At 37.1% G+C, this 19,710-nt stretch overlaps 1 protein-coding gene across 2 annotated transcripts in view; it reads left to right on the forward strand.

Annotated features, from left to right (window-relative positions):
- The window catches only part of LOC115225780 (cap-specific mRNA (nucleoside-2'-O-)-methyltransferase 2), an 87,142-nt gene that overhangs the window by 47,096 nt on the left and 20,336 nt on the right, over positions 1 to 19,710 (forward strand). For both annotated transcript variants that reach the window (XR_005004188.1, XM_029796733.2), the window contains exons 6-10: positions 316 to 584; positions 1,856 to 2,011; positions 6,396 to 6,533; positions 14,415 to 14,555; positions 19,552 to 19,701. Coding sequence is in view for 1 of the 2 variants with exons in the window: in XM_029796733.2 (XP_029652593.1) it covers positions 316 to 584; positions 1,856 to 2,011; positions 6,396 to 6,533; positions 14,415 to 14,555; positions 19,552 to 19,701 (854 nt within the window). In the remaining variant the exon portion in view is untranslated. The remainder of the gene's footprint in view (positions 1 to 315; positions 585 to 1,855; positions 2,012 to 6,395; positions 6,534 to 14,414; positions 14,556 to 19,551; positions 19,702 to 19,710) is intronic.

Below are 19,710 nucleotides of genomic sequence, written 5' to 3' on the forward strand. Positions count from 1 at the left end.
CCCCCTAAATTGCTGGCTTTGTGCTAAACTTTGAAATCGCTGTTATTATTATCGTTGTAGTTATTATTAAAGGCGGCAAGCTGGCAGAATCATTAGCATGCCAGGCAAAATGCTTAGCAGCATTTCGTCCATCCCTACACTGTGAGTTCAAATTCCATGAAAGTCGACTTTGCCTTTCATTGTTTCGGGCTTAATAAAATAAGTACTAGCCAAACTCTGGGGCCATTTGACTTACCCTCTGCCCTAAAATTACAAGCCTTGTGCCAAAATGTGAAACCATTATTATTTTCCTCTTTACTTTTTATTTCATATCAGATCAATCGACTTTTGATGGTGACATTTGGAACATGTCTTCTGTGCCACTCAGCTTCATTGAAGAACATATCAATTGCTGCAAACGCTTCCATGGCTGGCAGCAGTCAGCAATTCAAAGAAATTTGTCCCTGTTCAAAGAAATTCCTGAATGTTATCGATATAAACGACTTGATGTTCTACGAGACCGTTGTTTCAGGGAATACATGTCACGCTACAAGATCTCCCCACTCCAGAATGGTTCCACAGTGGTCAATGCTCATGATAAATATGTATGTGTATATTAATATTTCAAACTTTCTATTGTTGTTGCTACCATTATCCTTGCAGACTCTGTCATCGACATTGTTGAGTCATAAATAATTTTCGTTTTTTGGAAGTAAATTGTAACAATGCATTTCAAACTACGGATATTTGAAATTGAAATGGAGACTACCTTTTTTAAAAGAGTTTTATCTTCCATTCATATTTAACCTTTTAACATTTAAACTGTCCATATCTGGCCTATATATTCTACCAGTTTTGTGTTCAAACTGGCCAGATCCAGCCTCTCACACCTACCTTATAATGTAATTCAAAAAATAAAGTCACACCACCGAAATCCCAAAACTGTGAGATAATGCTTGATTAATTCAAAACAATATGAATACATAAGCATTACATTTGACAGAGTAATTTGAATGCTAAAGGGCTCTGCCAGGCCTTCTCACCCTTGTTTAATATCAAATTTTACTCTCCTAAAATGAATGAACTGAAAGTGCATATTCAACACGTGCTGTTGTTGGAGTTTAAGAATGGAAAAAAATGCCACAGAAACAGCTAAGAAAATACGCAGTGTTTATGGTTGGCAAGTGCGAAATTGTTTCTCAAAGTTTTGTTCTGGAGATTTGAAACAAGTAAAAGATAAAAGATCGTCATTAGCATCTATAATGATTTCATTTAGGGGTCCTCTGTGATATGAGTTGTATTTCAAGAGATTCCCAAGATTGTGGAACACTGATGTACTGACTCTCTCTCTGATCTGAGTGAGGGACAGATCCTTTGGAATCTTACAGGCTACAAAAAGAAAAAAACATAAGCCATGCCTGATATAAAGTTACACCTCACTCTCTCAAAAATATGTATCAAAGACAAGCACAACAAACGAAGGAAGAGCCTACTTTTTTCTGCATGGTTCTGGGTTCAGTCCCACTGCATGGCACCTTGGGAAGTATTTTTCAGTATAACCAAAGCCTTATGAGTGGATTTGGTAGATGGAATCTGAAAGAAGCTTTTCGTGTGTGTGTGTGTGTGTGTTGATGTCTTTTTTTTTTTGACATTGCATAATTGTTGTAAACAAGTATCGCTGTTATGCACATAGTGTCTTTTGTTTCCAATTTTCTGTGGAAATACGATGGTGAAGGTTGGTGCCAGGGAGAGCATCCGGCCATAGCAAACCTGCCTCAACAAATTCCATCCAGCCCATGCAAGTATGGAGAAGTGGACAATAAATGATGATAATAATGATGATGGTTAGTAATTTTCATTTTTTTTTTCCTTTCAGGTCTATGGCAAGACATTTCAGTCGATCAACTTCCAGTACAAACACGAGGGGTCTTTTGCCGAGAGAATGGATAACCTGAATCTGTCATGGCGAGACAGATTAAAGTTGATCGATGTTTCAAAGTATAAGCCTACCAATGACTGTGCTTACGTGATGGTAAGTCTGCTCTTGAGAAAAATTCCTTGAGATGTATCCTTCCATAGTTGTATCATGTTATCATACAGATTCCTTTCTTTCTCTATTACTTGTTCCAGTCATTCGACTGCAGCCATGCTGGAGTACCGCCTTTAGTCGAGCAAATTAACCCCAGGACTTATTCTTTGGAAGCCTAGTACTTATTCTATCAGTCTCTGTTGCAGAACCGCTAAGTTACGGGGACGTAAACACACCAGCATCGGTTGTCAAACAGTGTTGGGAGGATAACACACAACATACATACACAACACCACACACACACACCACATATATATATATATATATATATATATATATATATATATATATATATATATATATGTATGTATGTATATGTATATATATACCCTTTCACCACTATCCACACTGCCCTTGCCAGAGCACGTTCCGTAGACCGTGCATCTGCTCTCTCCCCCCAAACCCGCCCTGTAGTCTCCCGCCTCCCTTTTCCCCTCACTTACCACCCCACGACCCTACCTCTCCAATGCACCATTCTTCGAGCTTTCCGGCATCTCCAGTCTGACCCATCCACTTCACACCTCTTCCCTAACCAACCCCTCCCCTCCTTCAAACGAGCCCATAACCTACGAGACCTTTTGGTCCACAGCTCCTACTCTGACCCTACCTCCCAACCTGGCTCGTTCCCCTGCTCCCGCCCACGTTGCCACACTTGCCCTTACCTCTCCAACACCACCCTCCTCACTGGCACCCATCATCGACCCTATCGCATCATCAACTCCTTTACCTGCACCTCCAGCAATATCATCTATTGCATCTCTTGCTCTCTCATTCCCTGTACATCGGACAAACGAGACGCCGCTTGGCTGACCAGTTTGTGGAACACCTCTGTGACATCCGCCTTGCCAACGACACACTGGTCTCACGCCATTTCCGCTCCACCGGTCACTCCTTGCAACACCTGTCTGTGTTCGGTTTGTCCTTGCACAGAGGCCATCCGGATTCCTGTTTGCGCCGTGAACAGGGATTAATCTTCTCTCTTCGCTCTTTTACGCCATTTGGTCTCAACTCTCCCCCCCCTCCTCATCTAACCTCCCCCTCCTCCTACTTCTCTTCAGTCCTTCATCTTTTCACCCCTACTCTCTTTCCCTCTTCTTTCCTCTTTCTTCTTCTCTTCCCCTTCTCTCTTCTCTCTGCTCCCTCACTCCCATTCTCCCCCCCCTCTACCCCTCCTCCCTCCTTTTCCACCCCTCCTCTTCTCTTTCATTCCCTCCCCCTCCTTCCTCCACCATCGTCTTTAATTCCATCCCCCCTCTCACCCCCTCATCTCATCTCACCCTCACCCCCTCCTTCTTTCCTTCTCCCCCTCCCTCATCTCACCCTCCTCACTCTCACCTTTCCTCTTCTCCCTCCTCCCTCTCTTCCTCTTTCCTTCTTCCCCCTCCGCCTCCTCTCTCCCCCTCCTCTTCTCCTTCTTCCCCCCATCTCTCCTCCTCCCCCCCTCATCTCCTCTCTCTACACTACACCATACGACATTACACATCACATTATACATACATACACACGTCCAGACCTTCCATATGCACTACATACTCTCTCATACTCACACGCACCCTTATGTTAGGGCGAAGTTATTTGACCCTGTTATCTCCCCTACTTTCGCTCTCACGTCTGATCTCTGACTTCTGGCCGGAATCAGATCGCCATGTTGAATCGCTAGCTTCTGCATGCATTTTTTTCTCTCCTTCTTTCTGTGTTTTTTCCTCTCTGTGTATCTTTCTGTTGAAGAGCGTAGGCTCGAAACGTAAAAGACTTGTTTTATTTATATTCCTGAGCGCCATACTAATACAATTGTTTGTTTGTTCTCCACCTGCCTTCGTCTTTTGTTTATTTTCATAAAGCTTCCCGTTATATATATATACATATACATACATGCATACATACATACATATATATATATATATATATATATATATATATATATATACATATATACTACATATACATACATACATATATATGAACTTTCTGGCCTTGTGCCAAAATTAGAAACCAATATTAATCCTCTGTACTTGTCAGTGATTCTGAAATAATGAACAAAATGGAATAAAATTGTCAGGATATTTAGAAGTGTTAGGATACCTTTGATTTAGTACATTGACTGGCCATATTGTCAATAGTGTTCCTTCTTTTTGAGTGATATCAGATTGTGTAAATGGCCTGAAGTTGTACATGCACACATACACATATGCTCACACAACACATAGATCCTATATACATTTCTATGGCATCATAATATATAAATATATACACAAACATATACACACACATATATATATATATATATATATATATATATGTGTATGTGTGTGTGTGTGTATATATGTTTGTGTGTCTGTGTTTGTCCCCCCCAACATCGCTTGACAACTGATGCTGGTTTGTTTACATCCCTGTAACTTAGTGGTTCGGCAAAAGAGACCAATAGAATAAGTACTAGGCTTCCAAAGAATAAGTTCTGGGGTTGATTTGCTCAACTAAAGGCGATGCTCCAGCAAAAGAGTGAGTGAGAATGAGTACCCACATACACACACACACACAAGGTGAGGTAAATAAATTGTCGTCTAAATTACACAAAAATGAAAATAACACTGACATCTCATTTTAACAGAGATATTTACCAAAATTTCATGAAAATATTTTGAAATATTAAAGAGTAAATTCATTCAATAAAATAATTAAATTGCCTTTGGCTTCAACCACAGCCTCCAGATGACTTCAGAATCTCCTGCAACTTTTCTGGATGGTCTCCTTGTTTAAGTTGGTGAATGCTGCCATCATCCTTGCTTTCAGTTCATCTTTGGTGTTACAAGAAGTTTTGTTGGTCTCTTGTTCAACTGTACCTCACACATAATAATCAAGAGGGTTGCAGTCTGGGGAGTTAGATGGCCAGATGTTAGGGATGATGTGGTCGCAGAAATCGGTACATGTCCTCAGATTGACACCCAAACACTCTGAAATGTTCGTATTGGAGCTTCTAGTTTGAATGCCAAGTAGTACAGCATATTGTGTGCAGATTTCTGGCAAAGTGAATTGCATCTTGGTGCTGTTTTTATCACAGACGGTGCCCAACTGACCCTGCTATGCTGTGTAGCTGATAAAATCCAAAAGAAACAATGTGCATATGTGAAATTAAAAATATAAAATGATAACAATTTACACATCGCATCCTGCACCCCCCCCTTATACACATACACATGTTCACACAACATATACATCGTATATACATGTATGTATGTGTGTGTGGGTATGTATATATATATAAAATATATATATATATATCATGATGATTCAACTACTCTATCTGCCTTTCTCCATTCTATCATAAACACCCCTGTAACCTTTATTGGACCATGTCAATGTAATATATCATTATGAATGACAACACACACACTTCTATTGACTTTAAAATATATATCAGGTCGTCCCATAAGTTCTGTCCGATTTTACCTATTTTTAAATTGAATGAAATTTAATAGTATTTTAGAATTTCTAATGGAATTAAAAATTATTTTTATGCATTTGTGTACATTTAAATTAATTAAATATTATTTTACAGAATAATAGAATTAAAATTTCTTTGATTAAAACCCTTCCTAACATGGATGTATCCAAAGAGCATTTGAGGCATATAATGCTTTATGAGTACAAAAAAGGAAACTCTGCAGCCGAAGTGACTTGAAACATTCACTCAGTTTATGGGAAAGAATGCTTGAATGAAAGAACTTGCAGAAGATGGTTTGCAAAATTCAGAAGTGGAGATTTCAACCTTGAAGATGAAGATCGAACAGGATGTCCAGTTGAGTTTGATGATAAGCTCCTTGAGGCATTACTTGGAGAAAATCCTGCATTATCAGTTGAAGAATTAGCAATAAAGCTTAGTTCAAACCATGCAACTGTTCATCGTCATCCTCTACAACTTGGAAAGGTTCCTAAACTTGGAAAATGGGTGTCTCATGAATTGTCCAAAAGCAACCGCAAATCCCGAGTTGACACCTGCTCTTCTCTCCATTCTTGTGAACTCATTTCACCCTTTTTGGATAGACTTGTGGCTGGTGACGAAAAATGGATCTTCTATCGAAATGTTAAACGTCGTAAACAGTGACTTGGTAAAGAGGAAAAGGCTCAACCACAATTGAGAAGGGAACTTCATGAGAAAAAGGTTCTTCTCTCTATCTGGTGGGATTGCAAAGGAGTAATTCACTTTGAAACCAAAAGAGTTTTACAGTGATGGGATTAAAAAGCTTATAAATAGATGGAAGGAAAAAACATTTAATCACTTGTTTTCTTTATATTTGTTTATTAATGTTTGTTTTTAATTCCTTTCCAGAAAGATGCCAGCCGTAAACGTCTCGCAAAGAATAACCTCAAATTCCTGTCTGGCAAGCCGCTGTCTGTTATCCGCAACTCTCGGTTGTGTAACCCAAAGTTGATTGAGCTTCTCAATGGTATCTTGGACAATTGTGATGTATGTTTTATTAATTATACTATTAACAGGAGCAAGACCCAATGGAAGGGAGGGGGAGCTGAGGGACACATGCCCCACTCAAGAAAAGAAGTGCACCCTTCTGAATAATGTTATTACACCCTTTTCTCCTGGAATTGAATTTGTGCCCTCCCTTTGAAAAATTCCTGGGATTGCGCCTGATTAGATATGTTAAGATGGTGAGCAGGCAGAATCCTTAGCACTTTGGCTAAAATGCTTAGCAGCATTTCAACTGTCTTTACATTTTGAGTTCAAATCCCACTAAGGTCAATTTTATCTTTCATCCTTTCAGGGTCAGTATAATAGACTTAGTCCTTCCTCTGAAATTTCTGGCCTTGTGCCAAAATTCGGAACTTTGCTTTATGGAATTTCATCCATCTTTACGCTCTGAGTTCAAATTCTGCTGAGGTTGACTTTATCTTTTAATCTTTCAGTGTCAGTGTAATTGACTTAGTTGCTTCCCCTGAGATTGCTGGCCTTGTGCCAAAATCTGAGACCTATGTTATTACATTTTTTGTGACATAGGTGATCCAAAGCTATGTAATACCCAGCAACTATATATGTTTTATAACATGATATGTAATGTGATGTTTGAACTTTAGGAATGAAGAATTTCCATTATTATAGAATACTAGACTGCCTGTGACCCATTGGGTCACTGACGGTTCAGGTTATAAAACATTGAAGCTGATTTCAACATTGCACTGAAATGAAATTGATTGTTTATATCATCTATTAGAAATGGAACTTCTGGGATAAACTTGAACTCCAGTAACAGCATTTATTTATGACATATGTGCACAGTTACTACAAAAATTCAAAAGGAATTGTTATATAATGTAAACATAAAATTAATGGAAACAATTTTTACAGTATTATATATTCCTTTTTCAAGGTTATGTTACTTTTGAAGTATTTTCCCATTATGCGCTATTTTGGCTAGTTATGAAGGTACCCCCCAAAAACTGTGTCTCTCAGGAATCCGTGGTCTGATTTATGTAAAACTTTTTTTTATTCCATTTGTATTCACATTTCAAGAGAACCTTACTTTCAGAATATTTTCCCATTATGCGCCACTTTGGCTGTATTAAATTTCTGACAAGCAAGTTTTAGTAGTATATAGATAAGGCAGCAAGCTGGCAGAATTATTAGCATTTCAGACAAAATGCTTAGCAGCTTGTCTTTCAGTTCTTTACATTCTGAGTTCAAATACCACGAAGGTTGACTTTACCTTTTATGCTTTTGGGGGTCGATAAAGTGAATACCCTTTGAGCACTGGGGTTGATGAAGTTAACTTCCCCATCTCATTAAAATTGTTGGCCTTTTGCCAAAATTACAAAGAATTTTTACAGAATATGTCAATGTAGTAGGGTTATTTTTGTTTTGTTGTTGTTGTCATTGTTAGCCCCAACTGAACATGGCCAATGCCAGTACGCCCAGACTTGGCTCCTGTGCCTGTAGCATGTAAAAGGCACTATCCGAATATGGTTGATACCAGGCCTGCCTGACTGGCTCCTAAAAAGCACCCACTACACACTTGAAGTGGTTGACGTTAGGAAGGGAATCCAGCTGCAGAAACCTTGCCAGATCAGATTGGAACCTGGTACAGCCTACTGGCTTGCCAGTCCTCAGTCAAAGCATCCAACCCATGCCAGCATGGGAAACGGACATTAATCAATTATGCTGAAAGCACATGGCTTAGTAGTTAGGGTTCTTGGTTCACAGTCACGAGGCAATGAGTTTGATTCTTGGTGGAGCATTTGGGTTCTTGAGCAACACACTTTATTTCACGTTGCTCCTGTCCACTCAGCTGGCAAAAGTGAGTTGTCATTTGAAGGGCCGACCAGCCTTGTCACATTCTGTGTCACTCTGAATCTCTCTGAGAACTACATTAAGGGTACATGTGTCTATGGAACCCTGATCTTCGTAAACGACAAAGTATCTGTTTATTTATTTGTATTTCATGGTTTAAAAAAAAGGGCGGGGAGTGAATGTAAGAATAAGGAACACAGCTGTGGAATGGTTGAGAGGAGGTGGAAAGTCAAGGTTCATGACCTGTGGAGGTCATGGGAAGGAGGAGTTTGATGAGGAAGTTGATATTTAAACATGAACATCTTAAGTGTAGGAGTGGCTGTGTGGTAAGTAGCTTGCTTACGAACCACATGGTTCCAGGTGCAGTCCCACTGCGTGGAACCTTGGGCAAGTGTGTTCTACTATAGCCTCGGGCCGACCAAAGCCTTTTGAGTGGATTTAGTAGATGGAAACTGAAAGAAGCCTGTCGTATATATGTATATATATATATGTATATGTGTATGTTTGTGTGTCTGTGTTTGTCCCCCCAACATCGCTTGACAACCGATGCTGGTGTGTTTACGTCCCCATAACTCAATGGTTTGGAAAAAGAAACCGATAGAATAAGTACTAGGCTTACAAAGAATAAGTCCTAAGGTCGATTTGCTTGACTAAAGGTAATGCTCCAGCATGGCCACAGTCCAATGACTGAAACAAGTAAAGAGAGTAATATCTAAAGCAGTGGTCTTCAACTATTTTTACCTGTAAACCCCTTTCGTTTCTCTTTTACATGGGCAGAGCCCCATAACTAATAGATGTTTAAAAATTCTTATCAGGATTGGCTGTGTGGGAAGAATCTTGCTTCCCAACCACATGGTTCCAGGTTCAGACCCACTCCATGGCACCTTGGGTGAATGTCTTCTACAATAGCCTTGGGCCAACCAAAGCCTTGTGAGTGGATTTTGTAGACGGAAACTGAAAGAAGCCTGTTGTATATATATATATATATATATATATGTGTGTGTGTGTGTGTGTGCATGTATGTGTGTCTGTATTTGTCCCCCCACCATCGCCTCATAACTGGCGTTAGTGTATTTGTGTCCCAGTAACCTAGCAGTTCAGCAAGAGAGACCGATAGAATAAGTAAGTACTAGGCTTACAAAGAATAAGCCCTGGGGTCGATTTGTTTGACTAGAACCCTTCAAGGCATTGCTCCAGCATTGCCGCAGTCAAATGACTGAAACAAGTAAAAGAATAAAAGAATATTTTCGTAATTGAACATCATTAGGAATTGTAAAGTGGCAAGCTAGCAAAATGCTTAGCAGCATTCCATCCGCCCTTATGTTCTGAGTTCAAATTCCACCAAGGTCGATTTTGCCTTTGCATAAAGAATTGTTGAAATATTTTTTGTATAAGCGATTCGTTACACATAAATTTGAACACAGACATCTTATATGGATGCAGCCCACCTCAAACAAATGACATGTGGTCCCTGGTCAAGAACTGCTCATCAAGATGGGATGTATCTGTAGATAAGGAATTTTGTGGGATGCAGCTCTGGAGGGATGGCCACAGAATTTAATGTTGGGTAGTTGGGTGGGTTGAGAGTTATATTCCTCTAATTTCTAGTCATCAGTGTGTATTGAAATATCTCGTTCGTCTTTAATCTTTTTATTTGTTTCTGTCATTAGACTGTGGCCATGCTGGGGCACTGCCTTGTGGAATTTTAGTCAAACTAATTGACCCCAGTACTTCTTTTCTTTCTTTTTTCTTTTCTTTCTTTTTTCTTTTTTTGAAACCTGGTACTATTATTCTGTTGGTCTTTTTTACTGAACCACTAAATTACGTGGATGTAAACACACCAACACTGGTTGGCAAGTGGTGGTGGGGGACAAACAGACTCAAAGGCACACACACATTTATATGATGAGCTTCTTTCAGTTTCTGTCTACCAAGTCCATTCACAAGGCTTTGGTTGGCTACAGTAGAAAACACTTGCCCAAGGCACCACACGGTGAGACTGAACCTGGAACCATGTGGTTAGGAAGCTAGCTTTTTGCCACACAGCCATGCCTGCATTTGTACAATTTTATTTTTCTGTGTCAGGAGTAGGTGTGTCCTGAATGTATAATTAGCACAAATGTATTATTAGCATAATTAGTAAGTTATCAGTTGGTTAATTAATTATCTTAGGCAACTAGACTTTTGTACAGACATTAATTTCTTTAGTGTATTGGTTACAAAATGTGTGCCTATGTGCATATTTGCACGTATGCACACAGCTTAAAAGGAACATTGTTTGGGCATGAGAGACAAAATAAGGATAAAGAAAGAGGAAGTGGTAGATTAATGGATGGAATAATTCACTGTGTGGAGAATACGTGGGGGTACTCAGAAGTAACTGGAAATGTTTTCTGGGATAAACCCATTGTATTGGGTTGTCCGGAAAGTTCGTGCCGATTTTTAAAGGAAGGAAAAAGTCAATAAATACTTACCATTGCATTTTTAATCAACCAAATATGAACCATTTTGTTGCCCAATGCATCCCCATCTTTCCTTTAACTTGAAAATACCCTCTTCCCAGAATTGAGGTGGTTTTATGGCAAAGAATTCATCAAGGTATCTTTTTACGTCATCCAAGGAATTGAAATTTTTACCATTAAGACTATTCTGCAAAGATCTGAATAAGTGGAAATCCGAAGGAGCAATATCTGGTGAATATGAAGGGTGGGGTAACACATCCCAGCCAAGCTGCAGCAATTTTTGTCTGGTTCCCAAAGCATCAAGTGCCGAAAATGAACTTTCTTATCTTCCATTTTAAAGGGTTACAGAATTAACACAGGTTATAGGAACATAAATCTTCTTCCACGAAAAGATAGCTTAAACTGTGCTCTGAATGGAGGTGTAGTCAAATCCTATCTTATGGACTTGACCATGTTCTAAAATAAGTTGAAAGGTAAGCTACTATAAATTGGCATGAACTTTCCGGACAACCCAATAGTTCAAACTTCTGCCACTAGAATCAACTTGATGTGACCCTCAGGCATCAGTCTCCTGAGTGGTGGCGTCTGTTCATGTCATACTGCCATGTGATGCATTTTTGTTTTGCAGTGCTTCTCCCCTGTTCATTGATTTTTGTGATGGCTGAAACGAAGGAACAGCATGCTTCTATGAATTTCTGTTTTCTACTTGGTTGCCGAAACAGTTTTCATATCAAACAGCTTACAAGGATGCTACCATGAGTAAAACACAAGTTTACAAGTGGTTTCCACACTTCAGGAATGGTCCCTTTTCGCTAGAAGACCAATCTTGTTCAGGACGATCGTCAATCTCCAGAACAAATGAAAACATGAAAATTCATAAACTGATCTTGGAGGACCGTCATCAAACAATTGATAAACTTGTTGAAATGACAGGTGTGTCCTGGAGCTCTTGCCAACAAATTTGAATGAGGAATTGCAAACGAAAAGAGTTGCAGCAAAATTTGTGCCTTGCTCATGGAAGATGAAAAGCAGTCACGACTGAATGCATGTCGTTAACGGAAAGAACAGTTGGAAGTTGATCTGGACCTTTCTTCAAAGGTCATGACTAGTGATGAAAGGTGGTGCAATGGAATTTGCAGATGTGGAAAAGAGGTGAAAAAAAAATGATTGAGGCGTTAAAAGGAAAAACACTTTACAAAAGTTCCAGCACTGCTTTGAATAGTGGAAAATGCACCTGGGTCAATGCACTGCTTCAAATGGAGAATACTTTGAAGTGTAAACATGTAAAAGTAAATAAAATATTGCAAAATTCCGGTTTCTTTTGGGTACCCCCTCGTATATGTAATTAGTTACCTCCATAGGGCTGAGGTTGTAGTAACAATGTAAGAGACAAGTATTCTGTGAACTAAGTACCTGTTGAGCGTTTGTGGTTAGTCTTCATTGGTTTTGATGTTTGTGTTGCTGTTGCTGCAACAGTGTGAAGTTGTCATCATCATCATCATCATCGTCTTTTAATGTCTTCTTTTCCATGCTGACATGGGTTGGACAGAATTTGTTGAGGCAAAGTTTTAAATTTCTTATGGCTGGATGCCCTTCCTGTCATCAACCCTCATCTGTTTGTAAGCTATGTAATATTTCCCTGTAGCCAAACATATTTTCATGGGAAACTAGAAGCAAAGGACACTGCTTGTATGATGGGGATGCTCATTTACAACAAGAATACACACAAACATGCATAGACACACACAACCATGTACATCCACACATTCATACAAACATACACACACGTATATATTCTTTTATTCTTTTACTTGTTTCAGTCATTTGAATGTGGCCATGCTGGAACCCTGCTTTGACGGTTTTTTTTAGTCAATCAAATCAAATTTGTTTTTAGTCAAACAAATTTTTAAAGCTTAGTATTTATTCTATTGGTCTCTTTTGCTGAACTACTAAGTTACAGGGATATAAACACACAACACCGGTTGTCAAGTAGTGATGGAGTGGGGAACACAGACACAAAGACACACACACAGATTTATATATATATATATATATATATATACATACACACACACACATACACAAGGTTTTGCAGGTAAATTGAGACAATTTCTATGCTGCATAAAACTGGTTATAAGTACTAAAATAATAGAAGTCTACAGATATAATTTTAATCTAACATTTATTACAACAAAACATTTATCACTCAGTATGGCCCTCCTTTTGAGCAATTACTGCCTCCACGTGAGAACAAAATTGTTTTTGGCAGCTGCTGCAACCTCTGCCCTTTTGATTTTGTGTGTTGTACACATGAGGCAGGTCTTCAAATTGTTGACACTTGAGTGTGGTGAAGCATTGGTCCTTCCTTGAAGTATGCTCCATAAAAAGTAATCGGGAAGGTTGAGATCTGGGCTATTACTGGGCCAGATGCTGGCCCTCACAAAAAATGGCACCTTCTCACTAAGGAAGGCCTGTGTTGCTTTTGACCTATGGCATGATGAAGAATCCTTGATAAGCACTACATTGTCAAGCCCAAACTTATGCTTCATCCAGATAAAATATTGTAAAAATTAAGAAAAATTATATTTCTTTGTAATTGGCAAGCTGGCAGAATCATTAGCATGCTGGGCGAAATGCTTTGCGGTATTTCATCTGGCACTACATTCTGAGTTCAAATTCCACTGAGGTCAGATTTGCTTTTCATCCTTTCAGGGTCGATGAAATAAGTACCAGTTGTGCACTGGGGTCAGTGTAATCGACTAGCTTCCTTCCCCCTAAAATTTTCAAGGCCTTGTGCCTAGAGTAGAAATAATTAAATAGGATGCAGTGTGACTGCGTAAAATACATAGTGTCACTGTTAAGTTCCAGTAACAGGCCATAGGGGTTAACATGTTAAAGTGGCAAGCTGGCAGAACCATTAGCAGGCCAGGCAAAATGCCTAGTGGCATTTCATGGCTTTACATTCTGAGTTGTGGTTGACTTTGCCTTTCATTCTTTCAGGGTCGATAAAGTAAGCATCAATCAAGTACTGGGGTTAATGTAATTGACTAACCCACTAACAGCAAAAACTCCTGGTCCTGTACTAAAATTTGAAACCATTATGTTGTTTAGAATAGTTTTTTTAAAACTTTTTTGTTTGTTTCAGTTATTTAACTGTGGTCATGCTGGAGCATTGGCTTTTTAAGGGTTTTAATTGAACAAATTTACCCCCCCCCCCCCAATAGGACATTTTTTTAAAAGCCTAATACTTATTCTATTTTGCTCTTTGCTGAACTACTAAGTTATGGGGATGTAAACACACCAACATCAGTTGTCAAGCAGTAATGGAGGGAACAGACGTAAAGACACACACACACCCATATGACGGGCTTCTTTCAGTTTCCGTCTGCCAAATCCACTCACAAGGCTTTGGTCAGCTCAGGGATATAGTAGAAGACACCTGCCCAAGGTGCCACGCAGTGGGACTGAACCTGGAACCATATGGTCGGGAAGCAAGCTTCTTACCACACAGCCATGCCTCCACCTATTTAATTTTTTTTTATATTTAAATTATTTGTTTATTATATTTTTTGTTACTTTTTCCACTCAGCTAACCAACACCAATGGTGACTTTGACCAGGAAGTCATTGCTGACCTGTCCACTACAATGCAACAACTATTCACTGGTCACTGTTCCAATATCTGCTGCCTGGCAGAGGATTTTGATTTCTTCAGCAAATTACAGATACAGGTGAGTTGGGCATGGCTGTATTCTGCTATCATGGAAGTGACTAATGGGTGGAGGAGGGGAAGAGTTAGTCTGTTGAGGTGTCTGTCACAGAACTGTTTGCCATCATCACCACTGTGGTGTAAGTTGTTAAATATCACTGGCACATTGCTGTTGTATTTTGTCATATTACTGGCAAAGAGAAGGTAAACAAATACCTAGCGGCTCTTGTTTACCTGCTAATTAAAATGAAAATAATTTCAATCAAAATTTTTTTTTTGTCTAGTATTTAGTAAACCTTTCTCTGTCGATGTTGTCCATACTTATCTCTCTCTACCTAACTTTCTATCTGTCTATCTCTCTCTTTCTGTTTTGCCCTTCATCTAGCATAAATTTGTCCCCACAAGGTTTGCAGTATTGCAAACTACAAGATGGTGTCACTAGTGCTGGCAGTAAAAACAAATAGCAACTGGTACACTCTATGAAGTGCTTGGCACCAGGAAAGGCATCCAGCCATAGAAATTATCCTAAAGAAAACATTGGAGCATGATGCAGTCTTTGGGCTCGTCAGATCCATTCAAAACATTTAATGTATGTCAGCACAGAAGATGAATGTTAAATTGATGATGATGATGACTTATATGTATGTGTGTATATGTATTATATAAAAGAAAAATAATGATGCTGTTATATAAATGTATATGTATATATATATATACATAAAACTTTTGATATATTTAATTATACACACACACACACACACACACACACACACACACACACACACACACACACACACATATATATATATATATATATATATATGAAAATCACAACTTGACCAATAGAACAGAGCCTCTTATACCTTGTGAACCCAAGATTAATCTTAAGGACCACAAGAGAAATTTCCTAGAAAACCCCTTGGTAAGACTCATATGTCCAACTAAGTCAGACATTGGCCGACTTAGTAAATCTATCTTGGACAATGTTCTACCCCAAATAACCCCTATCCTTCCCTTAAGTCTATGGTTTAATACTGATGAAGTAATAGATTGGTTTAATTCTCTAGTTAGCATTAGCAGTTTCTCTTTTATTCAATTTGATATCAATAATTATTATTCTAGTATATCCCCAATTTTGCTAAATAAATCGCTTATTTTTGCCATGAATCACTCCCTTATATCTAGAGAAGAAATTGACATAATCCTACTAGCTAGAAAAACTATCATAGAATTTGAAGGTAAATTATGGACTAGAGTAGATACCCCTAATAATTTTGATATACCCATAGGCTCCAGCGATTCAGCTGAGATAACTAATTTAGTAGGTGCATATTTATTAAAGTGCATAAAAAGGGAAATCCCTGAATTACAGGGTGGTCTATATAGGGATGATGCTCTGTTTGTTGTTCCTAAATCAAGCATTGAAAGGATTAAAAAGAAAATTAATAAGTTCTTTAAAGATTTTAACCTTAACATTACTTATGAACCTAACACTAAAATAGTCAATTTCCTAGATATTACCTTAAACCTTAATTCTAAGCTACATTACTCATTTAGAAAGGAAGACGAAATCACTAGATATGTAAATAAGTTATCTAATCATACTCCAAATATAATAAAATCATTAGTTAAAAATATCTCCCTAAGAATTTCCAAACTGTCATCTAATAGTGATATATTCACTCTCACTCTAAACATTATAATACCGCATTATCTAAAGCAGGATATGACCATGAAATTACCTTTCTCGATAAGGATAGTTTGTATCTTCCATACAAGGAAGAGAATATAAACTACGTAAACAAGAATAACTATCGTGCCCAACATAAAAATAGATTTATGGTGACGAAAAATCTAGTGTACAAACCAAATTATATAAATAAAAATATTGACCAGTGCATAAGTAACTTTGAAAAAAACTAATCTAGATAAATCTAAAAAACATGCAAATAAAAGTAATACGAATAATAACTCTCGTGAGAACAGTAATAATACATCTCACCCCAACTCTAATTTAAGAAAATATAAAAAAGAAAATAATGTCATTTGGCTAAATATTCCTTTTAACTGTGCGATTTTATCGAATGTATACAGTAAATTCAAATCTATACTAGAAAAAAATTTTCCAACTTCTCATAAATATCATAGAATAATTTCTAAGAGAACAGTTAGGATTTCATATTCAACCCTCCCAAATATGTCCACCATAATAGCTAGAATTGATAGTGAAAACATTAAGTTAGCCAGGAGTAGTAAGATTAGTATCAACATGAATAGCAATAATAATTGTAATAATAGTATCAAAAATAAAAATAATATTAATAATAATTATCAAAATGAGAACAACAACAATAATAATAATATCAATAATAGAAATAATTATAATGATAAAAATAGGGATAATATAAATAAAAATAATACCAAAAATGATGATAGCAATAATATCTATAGCAGTAATAACTTTGATATAAATACAAATAATAATAACAGCAATATCAATAATGTAGATAACAGAGGTATTGTTATGTTAGATGTGAATGATAGTGTGAATGGATCAATAAATAGTAACCCCACTTTGGATAACAATATTACCTATAATAATGAAAATAATATTTATAATAATTTGAATAACAGCAATGTGAGGGAACTGTCCTTAAATAATTCCAAATCTGAAAATTATCCCCCCAGTTGCAATTGTAGGATTAGATCAAATTGTCCGGCATCTGGTCGTTGTTCAGTCCAAAATGTAATCTATAAATGTACTATAATAACTTCTAATAATAACTTTTTTTTACATCAGTTGTTCTATTAATTTTAAACAGAGAATTAACAATCATCTTTCCTCTTTCTGATTAGATCATAAGGCAGGTTGCACTACACTATCTAGCAAAATTTGGGAACTCAAAACTAATAATATTAAATATAACCTAAAATGGAAAATAGTTAGAAGGGCAATACCTTACAGAAATAATAGAGTAGACTGTCAACTCTGTTCTATGGAGACCTACGAGATTTTAAAGTATAGAAAAAATAAAAATCTACTAAATAATCGTCTAGAGTTAGGTCTGTCTTTCATTCATTCAAAAATCGGAACTTTAAAATATTTCAAATAGAAATTTGAAGGTTTTCCTATTGTTTTCTAACTGTATCTTTTTAACATAATGATAAATAGAAAATATTGTTATATTTCGGAATGGTCATATTGCCAGTTTAGCCAATAATATACTATGCCAACTTTTAATTGACTTTATAGTCAACTAAATTAACCTTACTTAAATCATAGAATTGCTCATTTTCCCAATTCTATTCTAAATTTAACATGTAATACTATTCCCCCAGTTATAATCTGACTTTCACTATAAATTTGACCATTTGCTATTGAATTTAATTGACCTCTAGATAGTGACCTAAATTCTTTCTCACCATATAAAAATAAAAGTTAAAATAAAAATAAATAGCCTTCTATTCTAGTGTTAACCTTGATTTTCTTACTGTATCTTTCTCTGCCGATAACCTAAAACCCTCTTATTTCTTTCCTTATATCTCCCTTTCTCCTAACTCCTACTATAAATTCTGATGGCTTTCATTTGAAAGCAAGGTTTGGTGAACCTTACGGTCTCTTAAGAATTTAATGTTCCTCCCACACTGACCTAAATTTTCTGTCACCATAGAAATAGACTGACCCTTCTTTCTAGTGTCAATCTGTCTTTGTCCTTTTACATCCCCCACTTTCTTTCCCCTTCTGTTCTTTTCTCCAGCTAATCTACCCTCCTCAACCTACTATACTACCATTCCTATCACTAAAGAAATTTTTTCTTGCAACAGTTAGATGTGAACTTAATCTTGATCTGACTGGCATCTTTCTTCATGTTTCCTGAAATTCATATCCACAACTTTATCAGTATTTTTACCTTCTCCAGGATGTTACTAATTGATTTGAGAACTTTACATTGTTGGAAAACATATATGAACTTAATCCTGGTTTGCCTGGCATCCTATTTCAAGTTCCTGAAACTCATATCTACAACTTTATTGGTATATTTGCACTCTCTAAGATGTTACTAATTGATTTAAGAACTTTACATTATTGGAAAACCTATATGAAATTAGCTGAAGATTACTTGACATATTATATTTGCTGTAATATTTGCAGCTTTAATAGATTATTATAGTATGAAACAATTGTACTAAATTACCGGATCCATTCTTGTTGCTTATTTTTTGGTTATATATATATATATATATATATATATATATATATATATATATATATATATATATTCCGGAGTAAGCACATAAATGTGAAATAAGGTGGTAAAAAGAGTACTCAAATACCAGAAGTAGAAAGCTTTGTTAAAAGTTTTTAAAAAATATTTTAGCAAAACTGTCCGACGAACGGGAACGTGAAACTCCGAGTCACAGCTTTTGTTATATTTCTGCTGCTTTTAAATAAAGTATATATATATATATATATAATATATATATATATATATATAATTGATGAAGGAAACGGAAAATGGATTTAGTCTGAATCTTTACTTGTCCTGCAGCAGTCCCTTAGGGGTAAGATAATGTGCATCTAGTTGTGTTGACACAATCAATGCAGGCTGTGTCACTTCAGGTGGTTGGTGCAAAAAAAGATGTTGCACTAGATATACTGAGATCTCCTTGACATTTTTGTTCTCTCCCCCACACACATATACATATGCATTATTTTTCCTTTGCAAGAGCAAACATGAAACCCTACAGAAAATATTGGGTTGTCCGGAAAGTTTGTGCCTTTATTTAAGGCGGCGAGCTGGCAGAAATGTTAGCACGCTGGGCGAAATGCGTTGCCGTATTTCGTCTGCCGTTATGTTCTGAGTTCAAATTCTGCCGAGGTCAACTTTGCCTTTCATCCTTTCGGGGTCGATAAATTAAGTACCAGTTACGTACTGAGGTCGATATCTGTCCTTGTTTGTCCTCTCTGTGTTTGGCCCCTTGTGGGTAGTGAATAAATAATTATTTTTCCTTTGCAGGATCTGAAAATATTTGGTAGGGAAGAGGAAAATAAATCCCTTCAACAGTTAACGCTAATTGTCAATGTAACTTCTCCAACAACGCTGCTTGGCAAAGGAGAAATTCTGGACAAAATGTTGCTGCTTACCAAAGTCTCTTTTGCTCTTCAAGTGAGTGTG

This window comes from Octopus sinensis, linkage group LG28 (genome assembly GCF_006345805.1).
Source record: "Octopus sinensis linkage group LG28, ASM634580v1, whole genome shotgun sequence".
In the NCBI taxonomy this organism is placed as follows: domain Eukaryota; kingdom Metazoa; phylum Mollusca; class Cephalopoda; order Octopoda; family Octopodidae; genus Octopus; species Octopus sinensis.